At 33.9% G+C, this 24,941-nt stretch overlaps 3 protein-coding genes across 3 annotated transcripts; all 3 read right to left on the reverse strand.

Moving 5' to 3' along the window:
- Positions 1-1,530: 1,530 nt before the first annotated feature.
- On the reverse strand, positions 1,531-11,176 carry fxyd3 (FXYD domain containing ion transport regulator 3). Its single transcript, XM_052578094.1, has 8 exons — positions 11,013-11,176; positions 5,129-5,179; positions 4,890-4,925; positions 4,740-4,763; positions 4,552-4,626; positions 3,174-3,210; positions 3,034-3,077; positions 1,531-2,129 (listed from the first exon to the last, which is right to left on the reverse strand). Exons 2-8 carry the CDS (start codon positions 5,160-5,162, stop codon positions 2,110-2,112), a joined length of 270 nt encoding a protein of 89 aa, XP_052434054.1. The 5' UTR covers positions 5,163-5,179; positions 11,013-11,176; the 3' UTR covers positions 1,531-2,109.
- Positions 11,177-11,687: 511 nt separating this feature from the next.
- Positions 11,688-14,868, reverse strand: LOC127974658 (FXYD domain-containing ion transport regulator 11-like). Its single transcript, XM_052578095.1, has 7 exons — positions 14,782-14,868; positions 13,097-13,141; positions 12,622-12,654; positions 12,472-12,486; positions 12,227-12,301; positions 12,104-12,128; positions 11,688-11,990 (listed from the first exon to the last, which is right to left on the reverse strand). Exons 2-7 carry the CDS (start codon positions 13,128-13,130, stop codon positions 11,963-11,965), a joined length of 210 nt encoding a protein of 69 aa, XP_052434055.1. The 5' UTR covers positions 13,131-13,141; positions 14,782-14,868; the 3' UTR covers positions 11,688-11,962.
- A 4,350-nt stretch (positions 14,869-19,218) lies between these two features.
- Positions 19,219-24,682, reverse strand: LOC127974645 (uncharacterized). The gene is made up of 9 exons (XM_052578072.1): positions 24,343-24,682; positions 23,827-24,002; positions 23,209-23,353; positions 22,923-23,128; positions 22,287-22,431; positions 22,001-22,206; positions 20,926-21,070; positions 20,723-20,845; positions 19,219-20,592 (listed from the first exon to the last, which is right to left on the reverse strand). The coding sequence occupies exons 1-9, from the start codon at positions 24,422-24,424 to the stop codon at positions 20,558-20,560; spliced, it is 1,263 nt and encodes a 420-aa protein (XP_052434032.1). The 5' UTR covers positions 24,425-24,682; the 3' UTR covers positions 19,219-20,557.
- Positions 24,683-24,941: the final 259 nt, after the last annotated feature.

Below are 24,941 nucleotides of genomic sequence, written 5' to 3' on the forward strand. Positions count from 1 at the left end.
TTTCAGATCAAATACTGTGAGACTTTGAGACTTTTCCTCAGTACCTTGGCCTTTTATGATGAACGGTAATGGGTTGTGGTATAGAATAAGTGACCTAGTTTTTCATGTGTTCCTGTAGCTAAATTGGTAGAGCATTGCGCTATCAAGTGCAAAGTTGGGGGTTTGATTCCCCAGGAACATATGATAGGTACAAATTGTTAGCCTGATTTAACCACACAGTCCTCCTGCAGAAGCTACCCTCTGCCGTTTGCATTTTCAACAATGCTCTCTGTGCAATTTATAGTCTTTTTAAATAGTATAGTTCTCAACTGGTTTTGTCTCAGAATCTTTAATTGAACATTCACATTGGATTTTGTATTGATATTGTTTGTGGTGACCAAAAATGAAAGTATGCAAGTAAAACTTTCCATTAGCCCCCGCACAAATCTCATTTATTCACCAGTCCGCCTTCTAAAAACTGAATCAACTTTTCAAGCTCATTTCTTTGGAAAGTCCACTTCCTTTGTGATGTCTTTGGAGAAAGTGGAAGGTGTTTCTAGATTTTCTTATGACAATGAAGTGGTAAACCAGCTCTAATCCTGAGGTTTTATTTCTGTGAATTCTAACCAAAACCACCTCATGGCATCGAGAGTAGACTGCATTCAGGTTATGCACACAGATAAACAGAACACCAAAGTTATGGTTCACCACAACAAGCAATCATAATTTAAACTGCAATAAACTTTTATACAAAACTACTGAGAAGGCATTTTCCAGTACTTTCACTCTTTCTGATGTGGTCAAAACAATTAATATTGTTATTATCATTTACTTTTTATCATGCAAAACCTCTATTCTTCCATGTTTGCAAAAAGATCAAAAACAAAAAATTCTGCAAAACAATTAAAGTTCAGGTATGATGATTAATAGCATCAAGATTCTCTTTTTTATTTCAATTGTGTAAAAAAATAAAAATAATTATAGTGGTTCTGTTCTCACAGCCAGAGTATTATAGTAACTAAAACTAAAATTGAAATTAAATGTAAAACCATTAAAAACATTAGTAAACATTATTTGAAATATATATATATATATATATATATATATATATATATATATATATATATATATATATATATATATATATATATATATATATATATATATTCAAACTCAGTACATTGCAATCAGGACTGATAATTGTATTCCGGTAATAGTTCCAGTGTAATGTCTTAAAAATATCAGGGAGTAGAGGGCGCTGTTGAGTACATTTTGAACTTTTTAGCTGTTTTTTTTTTCACAACATTCTCCCAGTCACATAAAATTTTTCACTGTTTTGTCTAGCTTCGGTTGAATAGTTTCTCAAAACATTTCACATGCATGAAAAGGATGTGAAAAATAACAAGTCACAGGCTATAGCCTTAGTGTCTAATGCTTGCCGTAATAATTCAAAATCCAAACAAAACAAAACTTAGCTAACTAAAGGCTTTGAGAATCAGCAGGGTGTCAGTCAGCTGGAGACAGAGAACAGAAAACACTGATACAGGTGTCTTTAGTGTCTTTTAGTTTATTTTAGTGTATGTTTGACTGATACTGACAATTTTCACATGACAGATAAAACGTAATACTAATAGCATATCTTTGATGAATAGGCAGGAAATGAAAATTAATCAAGCACATGACAACATCGCAATGTAAATATGAAAGCATGATCTTTTCATGTCTTTTTTTTACTAGTTACTCAACACCAAAGCAAGTCTGAACAGTAAACTACTTCACACAGAATGCAACAGTGTAATATTGTATGGATTCACTAGAGCTAACAGTAATATTTGGTTACAGGTTTCCAGATGAGACTGATTCAGTACACTGCCATTAAAAGTCTTCCCTTGCATACCTACATCCACCATAATTTAATATAATTACTGATATGATAAAAAACAATTTACATTCAGATTTCTGGTAATAGATTTTTTATTAAATGATATTAAAAAAGACACATCTGGCATAAAAAAATGATATATGGATTTTTTTCCTCGTCTTAAAGAGAAATGGTTCCTCTGATAAACCAGCACAAGGGATAAAGGTGGACCGTCTCCTCTGATTGGTTAAGGTCAGGTCAGTAGGTATTTAGCATTCACTGGCCCTTGCTGAAAAACAAAGTTAAATCATATTTAAAAATATAGAACTGAATTTACATGTTCATGATATGAAATAAAATTATTTAAGTGAGGTCATATTTTTATTTTTCATCATTTTATTATTATTATTATTATTATTATTGTTATATTTAAATGTAAATGTATTTATAAATTTCTATCATATTTTGACACTTTTGCATTATATATATGATCTGTAATACTGTGAAAAAAAACTGAATAAAAATAATAATAAAAAATTCCCTTGATATCAACTCATTAAATTTGCATTACTGATATTTCTTTTGAAATGTCCTAATTCCTTTTTTAGTCTTTTCATGCTAAATGATCTGTATGATATCAGAAAATTGCAGAACTACTATATACATGTATATACATATACTGTATATTGGTCTGAAAGTTACAACGTGTTCATTGGAAAATCTGACACCCCTCTGAATAATTTAAACCCCAATTACAAGAAATGTTTTAATTCAATTCTAATTCCTTTATTCTTCACTATAGGCAATAAGATACTGAAAATATAATAAAATATTTACATAGCACTTATTTGTATCCTGTTTCTCCAACCCCACCCTGAGGGATCATGGAGTGAAAATACACCCAAGGGAGAATGTATGACTCATGCTGGAAACCATGTGAGAGGTGCTGTGGAGACGGACCATACGGGACCACCACTGAGCACAAAACCCACTGTGTCCCACTGCTTCACAGGGGCACTGGCACAGCAACAATTAGCAGCTGGATTTCACACGGCCTTCAGACCACACAGGTTTATAGTGACGTGTTTTATAAGAGAACTTGGGGGGTGGGGGGTGCTGATTTATACCAGCATTGTCTTCATGTTACTGGTTTATTGGTTGTAAACAGCACAAGTAGATGAAGGCGGACAAACCTGTGTCATTGAGCATCGCTTGAGCGTTACTTCCTGTCCTCCTCCTGTTAAAAGAGAGCTGTGCTGTTAGAGCTACACAATTTCTATACTGTTATGTACATAAAGCAAAATAATTGTAAAAGTTCAAATACTCTTTATACCTCTTGTCTTGGTTGAATTTGCATCTGCAGTGTCCACCTTTAATAAAGGCAAATTATGTTTTTAAACAGAGAGAATCCAAAATATGTCAAGGTCACATTTAACCTCAAAATGCGAAGGGAAAAACGTGAATATAAGCGCACGTTTGTCAGTTTGACAGATTATGTAAATAAATAACCCGTGCTTTCCACAGATTCAGGATCTGCTGTTGATATTTTAGAATATGCATTCAGGCCTCCATTACTAATTAAAAAATTCAATAAATTAGAAGTTAAAACTAAGTAATTTACATTTGATTGACAGTTCAAAGAAATACAAATAGTTAAACAATTCTAAGCAAAGCCAAAACAGAAACGTTGCAAGAGACACAATGAAGGTGTTTTGTTTCTTAATAAGTCACTGAAATTGGCTGAATGATTCAAAAAAGTATGTTAAACACAGTATTGCCAGTTAAAATTAATAAAAATAGTTCTATAGTTCTATACAAATTCAAAACACTTGCTGCAACACATAGTATTTTTTTTATGATTCTGTGAAAAGTTGTTGAATGATTCAGCGAGTCAATATTATGTAACTTAAATTGTAGACTCAATATTGACAGCTATAATAAAATAGAAAAATGAAACAATTCTAAAAAAAAAACAGTCCAAGTCCAAGAGTAGCGGTGTTTTGTTCTTTAATGATCCTGTGAAATTGGTTGACTCACTATTATAGACTGAACTTGAACTAAATCAATTACAGTATTTAAACAAATCAATTGAGAAAGATATAATGACTCGCTCACAATACACAAAACACGCTCTCTCCACCTGTTGGTGGAACTATGTAACAATTATGTACATTCATTTTAGTTCAAGATATAAAATAAATATGTAAATAAGTGCTGTCAAATGATTAATCACGATTAATCACATCCAAAATAAAAGGTTTTGTTTACATTATATATGTATGTGTACTGTATATATTTATTATGTATTTATAAATACACACACAAACAGTACGCTATATATTTTGAAAATATTTAAGTTTTTACATTTATATTTATTTATAAAAATATTTAGTTTATAAACATAATATATATTTCTTAAGTATTTACATACATGTATTTGTGTTAATATATACATAATAAATATACACAGTATACACATATATTATGTAAACAAAAAAGTTTTTGGATGCGATTAACCGCGATTAATCGTCAGACAGCACTAATATAAATATAAAAAATATAGGCCTAAAACTATAATATAAAAGATATATACTACACAGATAGTAACATATAGCCTATATCAATACCCTTTTTATAAGATACTGTACTCTTGACTGAACACAGATAAAATCTGAAATTTGTAAAAATGAAAAAGTCAGAAACACACTCACTTAGAAGAATAGTGATGCCAATTAGACAGAGAACTGCTGCCAAGATCAGACCTCCGACCCGAAGTCTGTGATAATCTAGTGTGAGACAGAACAATCACAGAAATTTTAAAAGACGATCTTGAGAACTTCTAAAGTATTATGATGGATTATGGATGTTAGGCTCAAATGAAAAGATGTGTGCAACTTACCAAAAGAGAAGGGGTCCTCCTCTGCTGCAAAATCCAAACCAGAAAAAGTATTTAAAAATGCATGCAACGTTGTGGAATAATATTTTATCACAAGGATGAAAATAGATAAAGAAAGAATAACAGAAATAATTGAAATGTGAAATCTCTTACTTTTCTGCTGACCTTCTGCCAACACAAGGGACAAAACTACAAAAGTAATATAGTATATTAGCATAGTATAGCAGATTAGCAACATAGTATATTATATTAGTGTGTGTTCACAGGAGTTTATTATAGGAGTTATTAATTTATAGTTACTTGTGGTCTATAAACTTAATGCACCTTCAATGCATTTACAGTTCTCTAAGCTTAGTAAGACAAGCAATATATATTGGTACAAAAACACGTACGTGTCAAGAAAACTAGTGCCAAAGTCTTCATCATGACAGTTTGGATTTAACCTGCAACACAAAAATTAGGTTTGCCATGAAAAAATTATAACATAGATTCACATGCCCTATGTTAAATCAAAAAGTATTCTTATTTAATATATTAAAGCATGCTGTAGGAATGGAAATATCAGTTTTAAAACAATTCTGATGATGCAATGACTTCTAAAGAGGCGAAAGGCTTGTTTCTGGGACCATGTAAATGTGGTAATCTAGTATGAAAATTGCTTTACAAATGCACATGTGCAGCTATCCACTGTAATTATGACAGTGCATTCCACTCACTTAACTGTAGGGGAATCTTTAATAAAAAAGTAATGAATTCTTACACCTCTCAAAAGACTTTCTTTTTGCTGATGTCATCAAGCCCTCTTCATTTTTTTATTTCTCCACTCCAGACAGAGGACTTTGTGATCAATTAATTTTCAAAAGCACCTCCCAACAATCTGTTTTTTTTTTAATCACTGAATATCCTTTTTTCTCTTTGACATAAGTCAGATTGACTAATGTAAAATGGATTTTCAATGTGAGCTTTTTCACATTATAACAAGGAAAATAATACTTTGGATCTAAAAGCAGATCATCTATCTGTTGCGTACATAAGAGCTAATTCCCATTATGCTTTGCAATCCACTCTAATCCATTATGCTCTAAATATATCATGAATCCCCTTAATGCCGGAATTATTGTCCTCTGCTAGCTTCACATCAACAATTATGGGGTAAATCAAATGATCACAAACCCTGCCAATGCATCTGATCTGATTAAACATACTGGAGCAACAAATAGCAGCTCTGAGCGTACAAAGCAGACCTGGATCAAATTTCAGCAAAGGCCTGGAACATCTCAGCAACCAAACGTTCACACACCAAACAAAACAGCTGCCAGGAAACGCATCAAGACGCTAAACCCTTCAATATAAAAGACGACCTTTGAGCACATTCTGAAAGTGCTAGGGGTTTATGTGACCTGACAGATGTAGCTAGATGCTGACTTATGTCTACATCGTAATTAAAAAGCGCACTGTGGAAACATGCTGGAGCACCATTTGACCTTAGCTGGGATTTTCCATTTCGTCTCTGAGAGACCAGAGGGAATGCTGTGCCCATCCCTACCAACACGAGATGATGTAACAATCTCCACCTTCAGCTTCCAATCATGGTGGCAGAAAAGGGGAAAAATAATGGGTTCACCAGAGACATGCTGAGAGAAAACTAATTCCAGTATTCCAGGCCTTTCATCAGAGCAGCTGGGCCAGCATGAGCAGTGAACAAGGCAGTTGTTAATCGAGAGCTTTTCAGAGAGGTTTAATAAATCCCTGTGTCTGTTTTATACCTTATTATCTTGATCAGGAATGATCTAATTTCCTCCTTCTTGTAAACACGCATGCCACATGTTTTTGAGTGTCATTATTTGTGGATTCAGTTTATTCATATAATAGGCATACTTCATTTGATTAAGCATGGAAGCCTGCAGTTTGTTTATGTAAAGCAAGAATCAAATTAGATTCTGGATGCAGAACATGAAATTTGCAAACAGGTGATTGTCTGATGGTGCGTCCATGTTTATTAAAGGAGTAGTGCACCAATTCTGTCATAATTTACTCATTCTCAAATATGGCTCCAAACATTTGTGCTGTTATTTGGGTGTGTAACAAAAATAGAGGACTTTTAAAGAATCTTCAACCCACCCTTGATGTCTATGCATCGCAGAATACAGATTTCAGATATAGTTCAAAACTGTAGGCCTGCTACTTTTATGTTAATTTTTAGTTCCTTTATTGGTATAATTTCTGTAAGTTGCAGAAGAAAACCATTAGGTGACTTTAATTAACCATAATTTTGTGTATTATAAGCAAGATACTGAATCATACGCATACACTTCTCGGAAACGCTAATCTATTGAACCTGTTTGGATTCATTTCTTTTGATGACATACAAACTGTCAATATTGTCTAAAATATGAGAAGATTAATTTTTATTTATATGAAAATATTATTATGTATTATTATCATTTATTATGTATAAATGAAATATTGCTCACAACAATGTTTGTTTAACATCAGAATGAGTGCTTAAGTTTTCTAGCATAAAAATAAGACAATCCTTTTTTGCAGCGATAGGCCTATGTAAAAACTGATTACTGAAAGACATCAGCCTATTGTTTTAAAATTATTTTTTTCTTAGAGAATAAACAAATCGTAGGCTATTCATGCTCAAAACGTTCTGTAATGTCTATTACATCCAATAGGCTAAATTAAATAACAGATACAGATATCTTTATACTGGACCAAGCTGTGCTAAGATAATTCTGCCAAGAATCTAGCAAGCGAAGCTGTTTGTTTACATTCGTTTTAGAGAGTCTTAGACATGTATTTTATTTATTCATTTTTAAATCATGATACTTGTAAATAAAGCTGAGAGAAAAGGAGAAGGCGTTGTTTTCAGCTTGGAAAGTCTGAACATTTTGGCACCTCATGTCAGGCAGAATCACCCAGGGTGCGTGTTGATAATAATGAAGGTCTTGTGATAGGGCACGGTCACGTTGGCTTGCCAGTGTGTGTGTGTGTGTGTGTGTGTGTGAGAGAGAGTCATGAGAAAGAATGAGGAATTGTGTCCTACAGTGTTTGACATCACTTCCTTGTCTCACATTACAATCCGACCCTCTCGTTTCAATGTAATGCCTGTTTCTTTCTTTACTGTTACCAAAGTTCATTCTACTAACAATACTGTCTCTTAGCTTACTGTCTCTTTTGCTCCTCACTTACTTTACTCCTTCACATTAAATCCTCATTCAGGAAATGAGACATTTAAAACAGACTGTGAAGAATATTGCTAACCCTCATTGTCTGAGCAAGTCAATACTTTAGTCTGAATATGTGTATTGTGTCTGGTTTCAATTTCACATAGTGATTTACAACTCCCCCCTCCCCAGCCCCAATCCTATAAGTATTCAATTTTGCTCAAATTGTGTGGTTTATTGTACACGCACGCGCGCACACACACACACACACACACACACACAAACACCCCCACACACAAAAGTTTTACTCTGTATTTTAAACTTCTTTTCCATTTCACACTTCTTAAAAACTCCTAGATCAAAATCTTTAATTAAAATTTTAACTATTGTTTTCAAAAAAAAAAAATGCATTATGAGTTTACTCTTAAAACAAGAAAAAAAAATAATTGGGGTAAGAAAAATAAACATAATTCTAAGAGAAAACAAGATTATATTTCTTATCCCACTGACATATTTATTTTTTCGTGTTAAAGAAGGTTACTTAATTTTGAGATGTTACTGAAAATACTTGAATAAATATGTCTTTATTCTTTTTTTTTTTTTTTTTTTTTTGCTGTTTTTTTTTTTAAGTGTGAAAGGCATTTTTATATTTTTTAGTGATCTAACTTATGATTGTGTGCTTTTGTCTTGTGCCGGTAGGTAACCAACCCCGAATACCCTAGAGACCTCCTAGCAACTACATGGCAACCTGCTAAACAACATTCAAAACACCTTTGCAACATCCTGGCAACCCCAGCATCATGATCCTGAGTTGAATAAAGTGTAAAAACGTGTCTATCTGGATGATAGTTTACTAGCAAACTTTAATCAATAAACAGACACTTAATGCCAGTCCTACAATTCTCTCTCCTAATTATAGTTTTTAGATTTAGGTCATGTCTACTACTGGTTTCTTGACCAAAGTCATCCTAAAGGCAGATATTTATAGTATGGCAATGTATTGAGGCTATTTAACATATGGCTAAATGCTGAATGACTTTAAAAACCTTTAACCTTTAACTAAGGTTAATAACTTTTGGATCTGCCTCATAAATACTGGCGTGAACAGCAAATTGAGCATTTGACTGGCTGAAGAGGTGATCAATCTTCATCTGATGGACACGCCTCCTTCTCTACTCTAATTTGATCAGACTAGTAATTATTGTGAGCAGCTGCTAGTCTGAAGGTCGGTTTTAAAGTCTATTTTTCTGGGGTGAGAGAGTTATGTTAAAGAAGCTGTGTATTCAATTAAATTAAAATGTAAAAAGAAAACAAAATACAAAAAAATGCATGTAATAAGGGTGATATATATATAGTGTGTGAGTGGTCAGTGCAGTGTAGTTGTCACATTTGTTCTCACCTACTTTTTCCAAACACCCCAACTCCACATGAGACAACTTGACACAATCACATGGCACACAAAGGATGCAAGCCATGTACACAGGAATCCAGACTGCAGCTATATTAGGAACAAAATTCCACCCCTGAGAACAGGCTGTGAACTCTGAAGTATTGTATGATTATACACTCCAGCACAAACACGATGCCCTTTACTGACACAAGCTCTTTAAACCATCGTGTTTTCACAGATTCACCTATCCAGAAAACTCTTCAATATATAACTAGATTGCACTGAAGTTTATTTTATCTCTCTGCCGGCCATGTGCTCAGAGTAACGCAGGAAGGAACAAGACATTCCATTGAAATTAATCATCATTCTAAAAACCGCAATCCCGCCCTTTCCAGTGGTTAAAGTAGTTCTGTCTTTGTGCTCCCTTCAGCTAACACGAGTTTTCATGAGCAGATCATGCTAATACTTAAACCTTTGCCCATTACAAATACTGTACATTTAAGGCCATTTTTTTTAGTTAAAGACATGGCCATGACCATCTAAATATAACCCTTTCACACTTCACGTTTGGTCATGAAAAACTGGAACGTCAGACTCTGATTATAAGAGGTTAACCGAACAAAACATGATTTAAGTCAGATGTTGGGCCATCATGGTGCATCTCAAACTTTAAACTCCATGTTAGATGTGTTTACTTCATCTAAGGACTGGATTTCATCCATGTTTAATACACAACCAGCTCATGATTTGCCCTCGAAGATCTATGCTCTTAAAAATAAAGCTTCCTAAAATGGTCTTTGCAGCAATGCATTTGGGATTCCTCAAAGAACCTTTCAAAGAAACTTTTTTTTTGTATGAAGAAACTTTTTCCACTATAAAGAACTTTTTGTGCAATTGAAATGTTCCATGAATTTGAATGGTTCTTTATGGAATCATATGCCAGTAAAGAACCTTTGTTTTTAAGCGTGAGCTCACTAAACTTGGTCTGTTCAGCAAAGAATTCAGGTGCCTGTGATCTTTAAAAAGTTGCAGTGATCCAGGACGCAGCTGCTTTCCAGTGTAAAGCTGCATGACATTCCAGTTTCCAAATCACTGGAGGAAAACCAGTTCACACAGTGAGGTGCAAAAGCCTGAGATCACATTGAAAAGCAGGGTTTTTTTTTTTTTTTTTTTTTTTTTACTAAAAACAGGAAATAAATGTAATTTTTTTTTTTTTTTTTTCAGTAAACCTAAAATTAAAAGGAAACACTTAAGCACTGTGCGACACTGTGAACTCTTTCATACAGATGGTCAGAGCTTCTGGATTTATTGAAAAGCAAGATGTTCTTGCATCATACTGGAGAATATGATTATCTTATTTTGCATGCATCTCCTGTGCTGCTGTCATTAAAGCAAAAAGTAGAGGAGCCAGATACTATGAAATTCATACATTTTTGTTAAGTGTGTTATGGTGTCAACATGTAATTTGTAAAATAAAATTAGTATTAAATAAACAAAAATTACTGGCACTTTTTTGCAATTTATTCTACATTCCGAAAATGTTAAACAGACTATCAGCAGGATACAAAGATTCAAAGATACAAATGTGAACACAAAACACCTTAAAATAGCCTAATTATCATATTTCAATATACATTGAACTTGACCATCAGTTTGCCGTAACATATGTTTCTCTATTTAAACATTAAAATGGTATCAGAACTGATTACTCACCCTTTTCAAGGAGAAAGAAAGTGAAATGTAGAGGTTTGAGACGTGGTCGTGAAAGGAACCACCCGTAAAGATCTGATCTAGACAGACTGAAACCAACACCCTACACCATACGCTCAACAGGTTGGCTCAGTCCTGAGTGGGTTGAGTTATGAATAAAGGATCTTTTCTCTTGGAGAGCAACTCTGATAGTTTTTAGTTTGTCATGCACGCACAGGCTGAATTTATTCTGATGGGGAGTTAACACAATGATCCAACAGATGCAGAGGAATAGAACTCTAAGAAAAGTTTGTAAAAGTATATGTTAATGCATTATACCATATAATGCATTTACATACGCATTGTGTTGTTTTAGGGTTGGAGGAAAAGTGTGTAAACTGAATGGAAATGTTACTGATGATTTTATGCCTGGACAATATCATTCTATGGATTTCAATGTATGCAACATTGAAACAAGAAACATGTCAAATAAATATAAAAAATTAAGCCCTTTAACTGTATGTATTTATTTATTTAAAATGACCCCTGTGTTTTAATAATGCATTTGATTATACTTTGATTCCTGCTACTGAAAAGACATTTGACTTTCATCTTGCAAGGCCAGCCAGTGTTTCAACATCTCTCATCCGAAAAATAAATTCAAGTATAAAAAAGGACAACACATGCAATTTTGCAGGCCCATAACTGAGAATCTTTATTAAAGCGCCACTTTGAGAGATTGTTTAAATTCATAGAATAATTCTACACATTCAAAATAACAGCAGCTCAGTTTTTGGGGCAGGGACTGTGATTAGTGCATAAATTAAATGGTTGAAAAATATTGAAATAATAGAAAATCTACAATAAAATAAAAGACAGGTGAGAAGTGGAGCTAGTTAGCCATTTCTAGACCCGAAAACAAAAACAGTCCTCTAAATCCAGTGGAAAGTTTCAGCAGAAGAAGTCCCCGATCTTTAGATTTTGCTTGCGTCTTCATCATTCCTATGCAGAGATGCAGTAATTATAGCATTTTTCTCTCTTAAAAAAAAATAATATTTAGATTTCTTAATGTTCATGATTTTCTGTGAACATGACAGTGAGATCAGGCGACCTACTTTCTTTTTGGTTTGCACTGCCCCCCTGTGAAGAGAACAATCTGTTACTCTTTCTGTGTGTAATGTAAAACATACATTCTTGTTAGGTAGAAATTGCATGTATAACATTTCAGAGCTACTTACAACACAGAACTCCAACCCCTCCGGCTACAAGCAGGGCTGTGCAGATCAATCCCCCGATCCTCAGCGCCTCATAGTCTAAAAACAGAAGATTTTAAGACCATTTAATCTATAGTTTAAAACACTTTCAAAATGATATAATATTATAAAATGTATATTTATTACTTATATACTATATGTGTGTGCAATAATATATAATAAATGATATATTATAGGGATCTCATGAGCATCTGCATCACAGTACTTACTGTAAACGAAAGGATCTGCAAAGGCAAAAAAGAAAATGAGACAGACAAAATTATGCCAGAAATTTAATGTTCTAAATGCATGAGACTGATAGGCTTAAAAGTTGAATAGCATTAATGTTGAATAAAAATGAACAAACTCTTCTGCCTTACTTGCTTCAGCATGACCGAGAAGTGCCAAGAAGACTGGAAATGAAAATAAAAATGTGTGAAAAATCATACACAAAGAAGAAAATACTTTGACAGTACCAAACTAATAAACTATCAGACATTTGGAGAAAAGGTAATGCACTCAAAACATTGCAGTAGTTTTTAAGGTTTAGATTAAAAATAATAATAATAATAATAATAACAATAATAATAATAATAATAATAATCAGTAAAATAAATAATCTATTTAAAAAAACTTGAATTCTGTATATCATAAGAATATAATGATTACATATTGTAATTAGAATTTAATTTGTTTTTAATAATTTACTATTTATTTATTTTTTCTTCCATCAAATCATTTAATTCCTAGTATACTGTAAATGCGGATAGACAGTCTTTGAAGTCTTGACCTTCAGGAGCAAGGGCACAGATCTGTCTGTGACCTTTACTGTGGACATAAATAGTCATGACTTACCTGTAAGAAGAACTAGTTCTCTGAGCTGGCTCATTTTTACCCCTCCTGATCAAAGACACACACACACACACTATATCAGACAATACATTTGTCTTACAATAATAGTTTACTCAAAAATTGACTACAGTTTACTAAATATGCTGTCATTATTCACCCTCATGTCATTTGAAACCCAAAATAATGACAATAAATGTGTCATAAAAGTGATTCATATTAACTGCGTAAGTCATTTGTAGCCATTCTGAAGCTGCACTAGTTCTCTCTGGTGCACTTATGAGTTCATAGCAATGCCATGCATAACCATGTTCGATTTGTGAACAAATCGTATCTTTTTAACAAATCAGTTGATAATGATCACACAACAGTTCTTGAATAAGTCTGTTCGGTTCTCTTAAACTCACTAACTGAATCATCTGGTCAGCACACTGAAGTGGAAGAATATAAGTGAATGACTACTGGCTATTTCTTACATAAAGCTTTCATATGACTTAAGAAAACAAGTCACAAGTCATACAGACTACCTTATGGTGCTTTTATGCATCATTTGAGCGTGCAGCTTTTATTATATCATTATAAGTGTCCAAGATTTCTTTAAAAACACAAAAAAATAAAGTCATAGAGTTTTGGAACATCTTGGGAGTGAGGAAAAGATGACAAAACTTGATGACAAGTAATGACAAAAATCTTAATTTTCCCACTTAAAAATATTAAACCTAATTATTTAGAAATAATGTATCAGTCTTCATCAGCATACTGTCTGATAATAATGTTGTCTACTTGCAGCACATATAGTTCGATGGATTATGTTCTGTTCCCATGTACAGGTCAACAGTGAGATGTGGACTACGAGACGAGGAATGTTTGTTAAGAAACTCCAGCTGTAAATGCAGCTGCGAGAAAACAGCACTCGTGTTTTGAAAGGCAACAGAAACCGTGGTCCGACGCAGTCTGGACGCAGCACGTTCCAGGACACTGCTGGTGTACCCTTAAATGCCTGCAGGTGTTTTGGAAAGTTTGCCCTCCCACCACCTCTGGTTATTGAATCGTCTCGAAATGCTTTGGATTTGTAGCACAGGGCTTTCTCCATCTCACTGACAACAAATGGGCCTTGAAATCTGGATGCCGTTTTTATTCCCTCAAGAATTCAAATTCTGACATTGTTCTCACCCTCAAGTTGTTCCAAACCTGTATGAGTTTCTCTCTTCTGTCGAGCACAAAATATCTTTTGAATATTGTTTATTGTATTGTTTCCATAGTCCAGACGTCAGTGGCTCTCGCAACTGTTTGGTCTTTAAAATATCTTAATTTGTGTTAAACAGAAGAAAGAATCTCATGTAGGCTTGGAACAATTTGGGTGTGAATAGATGACAGAATTTTCATTTTGGCATGAACTGTCCTTTTAAACAAGGCTTTCTAGGGAATATTTACAGGACTTTCATGTAAAACAGTTACAGAAAAGTCCATATCCAAAATATCCTATCGACCAGCTTTATCTGTTCCCTGTTAATTTGTACTTAAAAGAACAACTCTTAGCATGGGTTGTGTATTAAATCATAAACGGCAAAGAATCAAACATTAATGAAGGTTTTCTAACGATCCACCCTGGCATGCAAGATAAGTTTTTCATTGCATTATTCCCATGTCACATTTAGAACAATCCAATACATCAGAAGACCTGATCTTACCTTAGCAGAGGAACTGATGGCTCTCTGAGCAGTAGATGTTGGACGAGGCTCCTCAGGTGGGCTGATCTCACCACCTCTCTGTCTTTTCTATAACCTTTAATGTAAACTCCTCCTTAATGTATACACATAAACACAGCCCAGCATATCAGATCGATGCATTTAGGGTGTGTGCATCATCACGACATCATGTCCGCTGTTTAGCCCAAAACATGACCTTGGTGTTGATGAATTACACACAGCTTAAAAGTTGTTTAAGATGAAGGCTGACATGAGTACACATACAAATCAGTGTCCTTTAAATGTTCTTTACTATAGGGATTAAAGCTGATGTCCTTTACCCAACAGTCACCAGTAATGTGACACTGTGGGCAGAAGTGAGCATCACTCTGAAGGGCAATGAATGTTATGTGAACACTTTGAAGGGTGTCTCTCTGTTTTGTTCAACCTATAGAAGGACATACTGTACATCATTAGCACTTGATTTTGAATTAGAATGATAACTCCATAAAAATAAAAAAATAAAACAGGAATGTAATAAAAATATATAAAAATATATATGTAATATAACATTTTTTTAATAATAGTTATACGATATCTATAACTTGAATAATGTAGTAGTGACGTGACATTCAGCCAAGTATGGTGACCCATACTCAGAATTCGTGCTTTGCATTTAACCCATCCGAAGTGCACACACAGAGCAGTGAACAGTTGGGGGTTCGATGCCTTGCTCAAGGGCACCTAAGTCGTGGTATTGCCAGCCAGAGATTCAAACCCACAACCCTAGGGTTAGAAGTCAAACTCTCTTAACAAACTCTGAGCTAAAACTTAAACTCTGAGTTGACTTACTCTGAGATGGGAAACAGGGAAAGGTTTTGTGATCAGAACAGCTAAATTGTGTTACTTCAGTCCACTCTGAGTTTAGCACGTGCATCACGACTCATGATCAATGACTTATAAAAATAAACCCAAAGTTTCCCTCATTTCAGGGTTAACATACTCAGAGTTTTCACTTAAGGGGGTGGTTGACAGTTTTTTCTCTTTTTTTTTCCTAGGCTTGATTGTGTTTATGGGGTGCAGTCTAACGTGTTCATGCTTCGTTTTTTGTTAAATGCATTATTTTTCACATATTTGACCTTTATTCCACACCTTCTGTCCCTTCTCTGACAAACGCCTCAATTTATTTCCTATTATTATGGAGACCCTTCCTCAGAAATACACATTGGGCTGAGATTGGTCAGCTAGCTCAATGTGTTGTGATTCGCTAAACCTCCTCGAGTGTGTCTGAACATCCCACCTCTCTCAAGTTCTGAATGATGTTTTATTAACAAGGTTCGGAGGAGCACGTCAGATACTTAGCCTAATCAACATCGGTGAACCACAATCAAGTAATCAATACAGTATAAATACAGCTGACTTACCTCTATCCATTGACGGTTTATCAGCATCCCTCCTCCACCCCATCTCCTCACTTCGGGTTCACTTTACAACTAGACGGGGAAGGGGGGGTACTCTAGGTTCGGGCCATTCCCGAGCTTTGAGCCCTTCCCAAGACAGCATTTGTTTGGGGTAATTGTCCTGATGCGATATGAAGCACTTTCCAATGAATCTGGTGGCATTTTCTTGAATATTGGTAGCCAACATACTGTACACTTCTGCATTCATTCTGCTACTGCCATATTTTAAATAAAGAGGGCCAGTTCCAGAGACAGCTACACATTACCATGCCTTGACACCACTTCCACCAAGCTTTACAGATGAGGCAGTATATCTTAGGATCATCCGCAGTTCATTTTTTTCTCCACACTTTTGCTTTCCCATCTCTTATATTCTGTCCATAAAATTGCATTACAAAACTAAAACAAAAAGGTACAAAAGTGTACATTTTTAAAAACCGCCCCAGTGACAGACTTTTGTATATTTTCTACTGAGAGTGCAGGACACACCTGATCTCTTAGAAAGACCTGTGAGGCAACTGTCCCATTACTTATGCCCACATCAGATAGGGGGAAGAAACTCTAAAAGTGCTGATCTTCTTAGCTGGTAAATGATCTGTGTTGAACACCAAGTAATAAAATGTGACAATTTGTAGTTTTGTCTCATTTTCATCTTTAAAACATATTTACAGATTTCTTGACTCCACAACAAACAGAGCAATTATATACACACACACACACACACACACAGACACACACATTCAGGTCCTTCTCAAAAAATTAGCAATGAATTTTAGATTCATTGCACACCAACTGAAATATTTCAGGTCTTTTATTGTTTTAATACTGATGATTTTGGCAAACAGCTCATGAAAACCCAAAATTCCCATCTCAAAAAATTAGCATATCATGAAAAGGTTCTCTAAACAAGCTATTAACCTAATCATCTGAATCAACTAATTAACTCTAAACACCTGCAAAAGATTCCTGAGGCTTTTAAAAACTCCCAGCCTGGTTCATTACTCAAAACCGCAATCATGGGTAAGACTGCCGACCTGACTGCTGTCCAGAAGGCCATCATTGACACCCTCAAGCGAGAGGATAAGACACAGAAAGGAATTTCTGAACGAATAGGCTGTTCCCAGAGTGCTGTATCAAGGCACCTCAGTGGGAAGTCTGTGGAAAGGAAAAAGTGTGGCAAAAAACGCTGCACAACGAGAAGAGGTGACCGGACCCTGAGGAAGATTGTGGACTGAGTCTGGAGTAGAAACCGTGCACAGGCGTGTGCAGGAAATGGGCTACAGGTGCCTCATTCCCCAGGTCAAGCCACTTTTGAACCAGAAACAGCAGCAGAAGCGCCTGACCTGGGCTACAGAGAAGCAGCACTGGACTGTTGCTCAGTGGTCCAAAGTACTTTTTTCGGATGAAAGCAAATTTTGCATGTCATTCGGAAATCAAGGTGCAAGAGTCTGGAGGAAGACTGGGGAGAAGGAAATGCCAAAATACCTGAAGTCCAGTGTCAAGTACCCACTGTCAGTGATGGTCTGGGGTGCCATGTCAGCTGCTGGTGTTGGTCCACTGTGTTTTATCAAGGGCAGGGTCAATGCAGCTAGCTATCAGGAGATTTTGGAGCACTTCATGCTTCCATCTGCTGAAAAGCTTTATGGAGATGAAGATTTTGTTTTTCAGCACGACCGGGCACCTGCTCACAGTGCCAAAACCACTGGTAAATGGTTTACTGACCATGGTATTACTGTGCTCAATTGGCCTGCCAACTCTCCTGACCTGAACCCCATAGAGAATCTGTGGGATATTGTGAAGAGAAAGTTGAGACACGCAAGACCCAACACTCTGGATGAGCTTAAGGCCGCTATCGAAGCATCCTGGGCCTCCATAACACCTCAGCAGTGCCACAGGCTGATTGCCTCCATGCCACGCCGCATTGAAGCAGTCATTTCTGCAAAAGGATTCCTGACCAAGTATTGAGTGCATAACTGAACATAATTATTTGAAGGTTGACTTTTTTGTATTAAAAACACTTTTCTTTTATTGGTCGGATGAAATGTGCTAATTTTTTGAGATAGCAATTTTGGGTTTTCATGAGCTGTATGCCAAAATCATCAGTATTAAAACAATAAAAGACCTGAATTATTTCAGTTGGTGTGCAATGAATCTAAAATATATGAAAGTTTAATTTTTATCATTACATTATGGAAAATAATGAACTTTTTCACAATATGCTAATTTTTTTAGAAGGACCTGTATACTGATGCATTTTGCATTATGTAAGTCAATTATTAAGTCATTTTGATTTTATATTTGGTAGCTTGAAAAAATAATGATACCTTCCATGTAGCCTATATCATATCTTTTTCGAAGTCTCTAGAAAGTAACCAAAGGGGTGGTTATAAGCAAAGTAATGTCACTTTTTATGGTGTGTGCTTGAGAAATCATCCTAATCACGTCAAATAAACTTTTGTGAAATTTTGCAGCCTTCTTTCATTTAGTTTTTTTTTACATTAACAATTACAGTCATGAACATAGAGAACAAAAATCTGCCCTACTGCACCATTACAGAAGAATGATATGTCGTAACCGCAGTATTTAAGCCTACACAAGCAGTCAGGGAGGAGCTGCTCTCTGGGGCATCTCCAGCAAACACGGATCATTAGCAGTCAACTGAACAATTACACACAGAAATTCTCAGCTTATGAGACTCCTTCATTATTATTTTGCTGTGATGATGGCCCAAACACCATAAATAATTATAAAACTAAATTTAAAAAATGTCACATATACCTGCTGACTGATTTGAACATTACATTTTCAGTTTAGGGTGACTTTTCTGAATCTTTTAAAAACTGGTTATAAATAAAACTTGAACATGTTAAAATTCTACATGTAAAACTATTATCCATCATGGGTCTTAGAAATGCAAATGCAATTAATTTTCAAATTTTTTTTTTTTTTTTAATGCATAACATAAAAATACACACCTGCCACATGTTCTTATTCTTATTTGTTTTATTATATTATTCTAAAATGTATTTATACAGCGGTCAAACTGACCCCAGAACAAAAGTCTCTATACAAGATAATCACCTTTATGAAAAGTACATTCTGAGAAAAAGTAGAAGCCTCAATCATATCTGTCTACTGAGTTTAATAAGGTCAGCAGATCATATTACAAGTATTTGAAAATAAAATAATATAGGCTAATTCAATTATGATTATTTTTACGCAAACCCCATTGGACTCTCTCAAGAGAACGGAAAGCATTAAAATAAAGTCAAAATGAAACATAAATGTTTTAGATTTGACTGTCTAATCTGATTTGAAATGCTCTCGTCTACATTTCAGATGTTTACAATAACGTTTGCATTTTCGATTGATACGAGCACATTCTGAAAATATCATACAACATTAAACTTAAATGTGACTGTGAGCTAAAGCAGATGATTGTTGAGTGCTGTAATGTGACTTCATGAGTATTTACAAATGCCAGAGCACATATGCAAATAGTCAAAGCTTCAAAACAGGCTTAAATGCACAGTTCCTGAGCCTTTAAAACATTAAAACTAAATGCTCACTGACTGATATCTACAATGAAAAGCGTGGTAGGATATAAACATGGCTGTTCCAGGGCGCACATGAACCACCTGTGTCAATATTGACTGACCCATCTCTATTGATCTACTCAGCGCAACCCAAAAGTCATATGTGTGATGTGAATTTTGTCATTTAGCCTCTTAAAGCAGTATAAAATGAAATTAAACCAGTCAAAGTTCTGTGTAATTTACATTACATTGAAAATAAACAACAACTAAAATAAATGCATATTGTAAACAGCATGACAATGACACAGAGTACGTGACTATTCATTAAACAGCAGATCCTAAATTAAATAATCAAATTTTTGTATTTGTAATCCGCTTTAAGCATTAAGCAAAGCCACCTTTCAATGATGTCAATAGAACATACTCCTGTATCAAAATCCCTCTCATTTTATTGTAAATTAGGGTTAGAAATTAAAATTGAGTTATGATAGTTACTTAGAACGTTCCTCTGTGACCAAAAAAATAAAAAAAAGGATTTCAAAAGTAAAAAAAAAAAGGATTTTGAACCAGGAACATGAGAAACTAAGACATTAATGGCTGTGAACAGAGAAGTGAACACGCCATCTACTGGACAAGACTGAAAATGGAAAAACACAGGCCTTCTTTCAAATCTGTAGAACATATATCATATTGTGATGTCTGTGCTATGTTATAATTAGTCCTTCAAATCCATATTTGTTCGTAAGGAGCATGAGAGGGGTTTCAGTATTGCTTAGATTGTGGCTATTGCACATCATCTTGGATTCCACCCACCGACCCTAAAAACGCAGAACAAGACCAAACTTGAGAAACTATCTGTCTGTAACTCAGACAGTACATTAGATATATTCCTGTGTGTAAAAAATATTGAATCTAAAGTGCTAAGTAATCAAAGAATGAGAAACTTACTGAAGCAATGCTGTACTTTCTCTGATCTTTTCAACAGGACATAAGCCACAATGATGGTAATGAGAGCGGCTAAGAATCCTCCAATCACGTATCCAATGAGCTTAGCATAGTAGGAATCATTCTCTGAAAGAAACACAGAGAGAAAGACTTGAAGACAAGTGTCTGTTCACATTGACACACACTTTTAATTGCTAGTAACATACCGTACACATAAAGGTGTCCGATTTTGTCATCTAAAGTATCGACTTTGCACAAAAAAATAGTGCTGTTGTCATCCATTGATGTTCCTGCGACTTCCCAAGCAGCTACTTCTCCAGTAGATTTTGATTTACAGTAAGCTTTCATTGACTGAAGAAAAGAGAACGATTAATAGTTTAGTGTTATTTAAGGGCACAACGATTTTACAACTGAGAAATGAAAATAACTCTATTTCTTAAAAAAAAAAAAAAAAAAAAAAAAAAAAAATATATATATATACATTTATATACATTTATATATATATATATATATATATATATATATATATATATATATATATATATATATATATATATATATATATATATATATATATGTTTATTAGATATTAAATATTATAGTAATACATACATACATGTTATGTATCTATATAAAATATATACAAAAATGTGTTAAAATATGATATAAAAAAGTATGAAACTGATTAAAAAAAATATTAAAATGAAATCAATGAAAAATACAATGTTGAATTTTCATATTTCAATAAAAAATGACACATTCCATAAAGTATAAAATTATAATTATATATTATTATAATTATAATTAAATTTTCTTGCACAATTTGTTGTTTTCAGAAGATTTTTGTCAAGCTCATCCATTTATACTTGTTATTGTAGAAAAATTAAATAAATAAAAAAATACATGAGAGTTTAATTCATATGTTTATCAATAACTACAAATGATATAAATGTGTGCAGAGATGCAATCTGCACTCTTTAAGATAAAGCCTCTTTTTGGCATGGTTCAAATAAGGACTTCAACATCCATGGAAACTTTCCATTCCACAAAAGGTTCTTTATAATGGAAAAAGGTCTGTATTTTATTTTATCTACAGGAAACACCCAATTAGAGCCTTTATTTTTAAGTGTGGGCAAAGTCTGGCTACTTTTTCATCTAGTTTTGATTGTTAATCACTCCATGTGTTGTTTCCTAGGTCTGATGATTCTGAAATGTTGAAGACAGTCATAATGACAGGTGCCCAAACTCGACTGTACAGTGAATAGTTTAAAGAGAAGTCACCTGAGCAGGCAAGTACTTGGTTTTGTCTCCTGGGCAAGACACAGAATCATTGACCTTTGGACCCATAATGTAAAACCGGATTTTAGCCCCATTCAATCCAATGACACCACATTCAAAGGTGACAGTTTTTCCGGTCTCCGAGGTCAAATTCTGAGGAACTATAAAGTGATTCATGCCAATGAGCTTAGCATAGTAGGAATCATTCTCTGAAAGAAACACAGAGAGAAAGACTTGAAGACAAGTGTCTGTTCACATTGACACACACTTTTAATTGCTAGTAACATACCGTACACATAAAGGTGTCCGATTTTGTCATCTAAAGTATCGACTTTGCACAAAAAAATAGTGCTGTTGTCATCCATTGATGTTCCTGCGACTTCCCAAGCAGCTACTTCTCCAGTAGATTTTGAATTACAGTAAGCTTTCATTGACTGAAGAAAAGAGAACGATTAATAGTTTAGTGTTATTTAAGGGCACAACGATTTTACAACTGAGAAATGAAAATAACTCTATTTCTTAAAAAAAAAAAAAAAAAAAAAAAAAAAAAAAAATATATATATATATATATATATATATATATATATATATATATATATATATATATATATATATATATATACATTTATATACATTTATATATATATATATATATATATATATATATATATATATATATATATATGTTTATTAGATATTAAATATTATAGTAATACATACATACATGTTATGTATCTATATAAAATATATACAAAAATGTGTTAAAATATGATATAAAAAAGTATGAAACTGATTAAAAAAAATATTAAAATGAAATCAATGAAAAATACAATGTTGAATTTTCATATTTCAATAAAAAATGACACATTCCATAAAGTATAAAATTATAATCGACTGTACAGTGAATAGTTTAAAGAGAAGTCACCTGAGCAGGCAAGTACTTGGTTTTGTCTCCTGGGCAAGACACAGAATCATTGACCTTTGGACCCATAATGTAAAACCGGATTTTAGCCCCATTCAATCCAATGACACCACATTCAAAGGTGACAGTTTTTCCGGTCTCCGAGGTCAAATTCTGAGGAACTATAAAGTGATTCATGCCAATGAGCTTAGCATAGTAGGAATCATTCTCTGAAAGAAACACAGAGAGAAAGACTTGAAGACAAGTGTCTGTTCACATTGACACACACTTTTAATTGCTAGTAACATACCGTACACATAAAGGTGTCCGATTTTGTCATCTAAAGTATCGACTTTGCACAAAAAAATAGTGCTGTTGTCATCCATTGATGTTCCTGCGACTTCCCAAGCAGCTACTTCTCCAGTAGATTTTGAATTACAGTAAGCTTTCATTGACTGAAGAAAAGAGAACGATTAATAGTTTAGTGTTATTTAAGGGCACAACGATTTTACAACTGAGAAATGAAAATAACTCTATTTCTTAAAAAAAAAAAAAAAAAAAAAAAAAAATATATATATATATATATATATATATATATATATATATATATATATATATATATATATATACACATTTATATACATTTATATATATATATATATATATATATATATATATATATATATATGTTTATTAGATATTAAATATTATAGTAATACATACATACATGTTATGTATCTATATAAAATATATACAAAAATGTGTTAAAATATGATATAAAAAAGTATGAAACTGATTAAAAAAAATATTAAAATGAAATCAATGAAAAATACAATGTTGAATTTTCATATTTCAATAAAAAATGACACATTACATAAAGTATAAAATTATAATCAACTGTACAGTGAATAGTTTAAAGAGAAGTCACCTGAGCAGGCAAGTACTTGGTTTTGTCTCCTGGGCAAGACACAGAATCATTGACCTTTGGACCCATAATGTAAAACCGGATTTTAGCCCCATTCAATCCAATGACACCACATTCAAAGGTGACAGTTTTTCCGGTCTCCGAGGTCAAATTCTGAGGAACTATAAAGTGATTCATGCCTAAAGCAGAGGAGAGAAGCAAAAACGTAAGGAGGAGGGTTTCGCTCATTTGACTAAGAAATGATGTAATTGACTATTCTGTTGACCACACCTGTACACAAACTAGTCGATTAAAGTCCAAATATAAACAAAAAAGATCAAATTAAAGGGAAAATGTTAAAATTTAGAGCAATTGAACAATACAAAAGATTGAAACATCCTTCTTTACCAGCAGCTGTTTGTATTGTTCTATTAAACACAACAGTATTGAACTTGAGTTTAAAAACCGAGGAACGTGAACTATCCATATCTATCATAAAACAGTCAACTGTAAGCATTAAAATGAAAATTAAAAACTGACCTTTTGTAAGCCAAGCAAACTGTAGCACTAAAATCAGGAGCCACATCAGATGGACAGTGGTTTGGGTCTTCATCCTCCTCATTTCATCAGTGGTCACAGGGCCAAGAAAAGCCCTCTCTGCTGGTCCAGTCCCTCAGGCAATAACTCAGTGGCGGAGCGGATGAGAGCTGTGCTCTTTCTCAATAGACACTGTGCTGAAAAACACCCTGTCAGATGGAGGGTGCTCATTTGCAAGGACCTCTTCCAAGAAAGTTTTTAGGCTGGGCTGGGACATTCCCTGTTCCAACCTTCACAGCCACACGTGTCGCTCTCTTTACACCGATTTCTTTATGCTTTCCCTTCCTCCTAGCATTACTGAACTGCCATTTGAGTATAAGGCATTTTACTGCCAAAACTAAAATTTACATCATCCAAGAAGACACATTTTTTCCACCCAGCAATGGTTCCATGGATCCCAGGTAGTTTTTATGAATTGATGAAGGAGTTATCTTGCACAAATTCAGATTTGATATGTGTTGCATTCATTTGTACAAACCTTTAATAAAGATTAAAGAGAATTAAAATAATAATAATAAGAGTTTGAGTCTAACATTAGAGCT

Source organism: Carassius gibelio, chromosome B16 (assembly GCF_023724105.1).
Source record: "Carassius gibelio isolate Cgi1373 ecotype wild population from Czech Republic chromosome B16, carGib1.2-hapl.c, whole genome shotgun sequence".
In the NCBI taxonomy this organism is placed as follows: Eukaryota; Metazoa; Chordata; class Actinopteri; order Cypriniformes; family Cyprinidae; genus Carassius; species Carassius gibelio.

Coding starts and splice junctions, on each gene's coding strand:
- fxyd3 (XM_052578094.1), bottom strand. CDS start 5,162: ATGATGAAGACTTTGGCACTAGTTTTCTTGACAC. Junction 4,627..4,739: donor GGAGGACCCCTTCTCTTTTG/GTAAGTTGCACA, acceptor GTCTCACACTAG/ATTATCACAGACTTCGGGTC. Junction 3,078..3,173: donor AAATTCAACCAAGACAAGAG/GTATAAAGAGTA, acceptor CTCTTTTAACAG/GAGGAGGACAGGAAGTAACG.
- LOC127974658 (XM_052578095.1), bottom strand. CDS start 13,130: ATGAGCCAGCTCAGAGAACTAGTTCTTCTTACAG. Junction 12,655..13,096: donor AGAACTAGTTCTTCTTACAG/GTAAGTCATGAC, acceptor TTTCATTTCCAG/TCTTCTTGGCACTTCTCGGT. Junction 11,991..12,103: donor CAGTGCAAACCAAAAAGAAA/GTAGGTCGCCTG, acceptor ATCTCTGCATAG/GAATGATGAAGACGCAAGCA.
- LOC127974645 (XM_052578072.1), bottom strand. CDS start 24,424: ATGAGGAGGATGAAGACCCAAACCACTGTCCATCTGATGTGGCTCCTG. Junction 23,129..23,208: donor CGGACACCTTTATGTGTACG/GTATGTTACTAG, acceptor TGTTTCTTTCAG/AGAATGATTCCTACTATGCT. Junction 22,207..22,286: donor CGGACACCTTTATGTGTACG/GTATGTTACTAG, acceptor TGTTTCTTTCAG/AGAATGATTCCTACTATGCT.